The following is a 3,551-nucleotide window of genomic DNA, read 5'->3' as shown; positions in this document are numbered from 1 at the left end:
ATATATTCTTTATGTAAACATCATTTATGTATAGAATTAATGGATGTACAAAAAAAAAAAAAATGCAAACCGTATTATTTTATAGCTATACTGATATGGTTTATATTAATATCAGTAGTATTATCCAGGGGTGAAATAATAAACAAACATGTTAAAAAAAAAGAAGGGAATTATAAAAATTATGAGGACCTCGACTCGGATATAAATAAAAAAAATAATTATTATGATGACAAACATAAAAATAAGAGGCTTCTAAGTGATACTAATATAAATAATAATGATAATATAAATAATAATGATAATATAAATAATAATGATAATATAAATAATAATGATAATATAAATAATAATGATAATATAAATAATAATGATAATATAAATAATTATGATAATATAAATAATAATGATAATATAAATAATAATGATAATATAAATAATTATGATAATATAAATAATAATGATAATATAAATAATAATAATATAAATAACAATAATAATAATAATTCTTTTTATAATAATTACACGCACCCTACACAAGACGGTCATAAGAACGATCCGGAAGAAAAGAAAAATTACAAATATGATGATAAAACAAAATTTACCAAGTTTAATAAACACAAAAATGAAGAATTATTCACCAGCAATTCCCCTCTTAATTATGAAAAGCAAACATTATCAAACCATCAAAACATTCCTTATGATTCTACGGGGCAGGAGGGGAATAAGGACCTGAACAATTCAGGAAATATTATAAGTCAAGAATTGGGAAAAAGATTATCAACAGATGGTAATAAGGAAGAAGGAGAAAGGAAAAAAGAAGAAAGTAATAAGAACCATGATATAAATACAAATAATATGGATAATGAAAAAAAAATAAATGATGATATATCAACAAATAAAGAAAAAAATATTTATGAATATTTTAATAAAAAAACAAAAGACAATTTCGATGGACTTATATTAAATATATATTTTACACCTAATAATAATTTATATACAAATGTAAAAGTAGGTGACCAACTTTTAAAGTTATCATTAAATAGTAGATTAGAAGGCGTTTATGTGTATATGAAGGATTCTCCTGCATGCTATTTAGAAGATGATGATAAGAGATCTTGTTATAATCCTCTTATGTCAAGAAATTCTACATGGTGTAACAATGATTTAATGTGTCTCCCCGCTATTCTAACCAAACCATATGAATGTTATGAGGATAGTGCTTTGAATTTAGAAAACAAGGTTCAATATCCTAATGTGTATTATGATTCTCTAAAATTTAATGAGACTCATATTGAAGGGTCAGATGATATAGAGTTCATAGACCTAGTGGGTGTTCAGACAAAATATATTAGAAATAAAAAGAAGAAAATGGATGTTAATAAAATGAGGAGTAATGAAAATAAAAGTATGGATCCTAAACATGTGGAAAATAATTTACAGAATAATAATATTTTTAAAAGAGATAATATTATCATAAAACCAAGAGTTAAATTATCGGAAAATTCAAATCTTCTTTTCCAAGGTGTAGATATAAAACTTGTAGTAGATATGACTTTTTATAATGACTGGAATTTATTTAAAGATACGGATGGTATGCTTGGTTTGGCTGGAAAAGAATTAAGTTGTAGAAATATAAGTGCATGGAATAATATTATAGAAAACAACAATTCTATATTTGCTTTAGATATAAATTTGCCAAGTGATGCCATAAAAGCTTACACTCCACCTGTTAATAGTGTAGGTATATTTTATTATGAATATGTTTTAAAACAAAATGGAGATAAAAACGGAGATAAAAATGGAGATAAAAATGGAGATAAAAATGGAGATAAAAATGGAGATAAAAATGGGAGTGGTCAAAATGGGAGTGATAAAAATATAAATAATGTAAAGGATAATATGATAGATAACAAAAATGTTGATGTGGGTATTCAAAATATAAACGAATTTGAGACGTCTAATTCTGTTATACATATAGGTAATTATAGAAAAGAATATGGAAACATTATTTGGTCGGAACCACGAGAAAGAGGAGGTATATTTTCAGATTCTTTCATTCAATTTACTATATATAACTTAGAAGTATGTAATAAAAATATATTTGGTAAATATAGTAGTAACTGGCAAGCTATAATTGATTTGAGTAGTCAATGTTTAGTACTCCCAAAAATGTTTTGGTTAAGTCTTATGGAGTACCTCCCAGTAAATAAGGATGACGATAGATGTATAGGAAAAAATATGAACAATAATAATAATAATAATAACAATGACAATAATAATAATAATAATAATAATGGTGATAGTGTAGATAATGAAGAAAATAGCCTACCCAGAATGTGTTCAGTTGATGATAGAAATAGACCCTTACCAACATTAAAATTTTTCCTGTCGGACAATGACATAGTTAGTGATAATAACATATATAGTTCTCGTGAATCGGAAAATAAAGGGGAAAATGAAAACGAAAATAAAAAGAAAAATGAAAAGAAAAATGAAAAGAAAAATGAAAAGAAAAATGAGAAACAAGCTATTTATATACCATTAGATAATTTAATTATAAACGATAAAAAGAATAATCAAAATTATTTATGTGTTATACCAGATGTACATGATGGTAGGTCAACCGAGAATAGCGCTAGAACAACAAAACCATTAATTAAGTTTGGTGCTTATGTTTTAAATAATTTTTATGTAGTTGTTGATCAAGAAAATTATAAAGTAGGGTTTACAAATAAAAAAAGCTTTCATACATCAAATGAAAAATGTACACAAAGAGCTCAATGTATAGGTGATCAATATTATGAACCAGCTCTTAATATCTGTGTAGATCCTGATTGTTCTATATGGTATTTTTATACATTGAATGATCAAACCAAAAAATGTGAGTCGTTATCATCAAGATTTTATGTCTTTATAATAATTATTTTGACATTATTAATATTGGACATACAATCGTATTACTTCTATAGAAAATCAGTGCATGTCGCAAAAACATCTTCTCGATAGAAAAAATTAAATAAAATAATAATATAATATAACAATAATAATATAATAATAATAAAATAATAATAATATAATAATAATATAATAATAATAATATAATATAACAATAATAATATAATAATAATAAAATAATAATAATATAATAATAATTATAATACAGTTGCAATATTTATATACAAACGTATATCTGTATATATATATATATATATATATATATGTTTTTTATTTTATTATTTTTTTATTCTTAATTTGTATAAACTTTTTTTTTTTTTTTTTTTTTTTTACATAATATTGTGATATCATCATCAAGGTCTCGAACCTTCATTTATATATATATATATATGTGCATAATATTTTTAATATCTATTCATATGAATTTATTCATTTTATATAAAATATATCATATATATATATATTTATTTATATAATATATTTAATTTTTTATTTTTTCAAGTGCATATTTTTGGCTTCTTATAAATTAATATGATACATATTAAATATATATATATATATAATATTTTTTTTTTTTTTTTTTTTTTTTTTTTTTT

General features: G+C 22.4%; 1 protein-coding gene across 1 annotated transcript; it reads left to right on the top strand.

Moving 5' to 3' along the window:
• Positions 1-39: 39 nt before the first annotated feature.
• On the top strand, positions 40-3,006 carry PRSY57_1017700 (hypothetical protein; the record flags this gene model as incomplete). Its single annotated transcript, XM_012907766.2, has 1 exon — positions 40-3,006. The coding sequence occupies one exon, from the start codon at positions 40-42 to the stop codon at positions 3,004-3,006; it is 2,967 nt and encodes a 988-aa protein (XP_012763220.2).
• Positions 3,007-3,551: the final 545 nt, after the last annotated feature.

This window comes from Plasmodium reichenowi, chromosome 10 (genome assembly GCF_001601855.1).
Source record: "Plasmodium reichenowi strain SY57 chromosome 10, whole genome shotgun sequence".
NCBI lineage: Eukaryota > Apicomplexa > Aconoidasida > Haemosporida > Plasmodiidae > Plasmodium > Plasmodium reichenowi.
The sequence above is the reverse complement of the archived record's forward strand: the minus strand, read 5'-3'. Positions and strand labels throughout refer to the sequence as shown.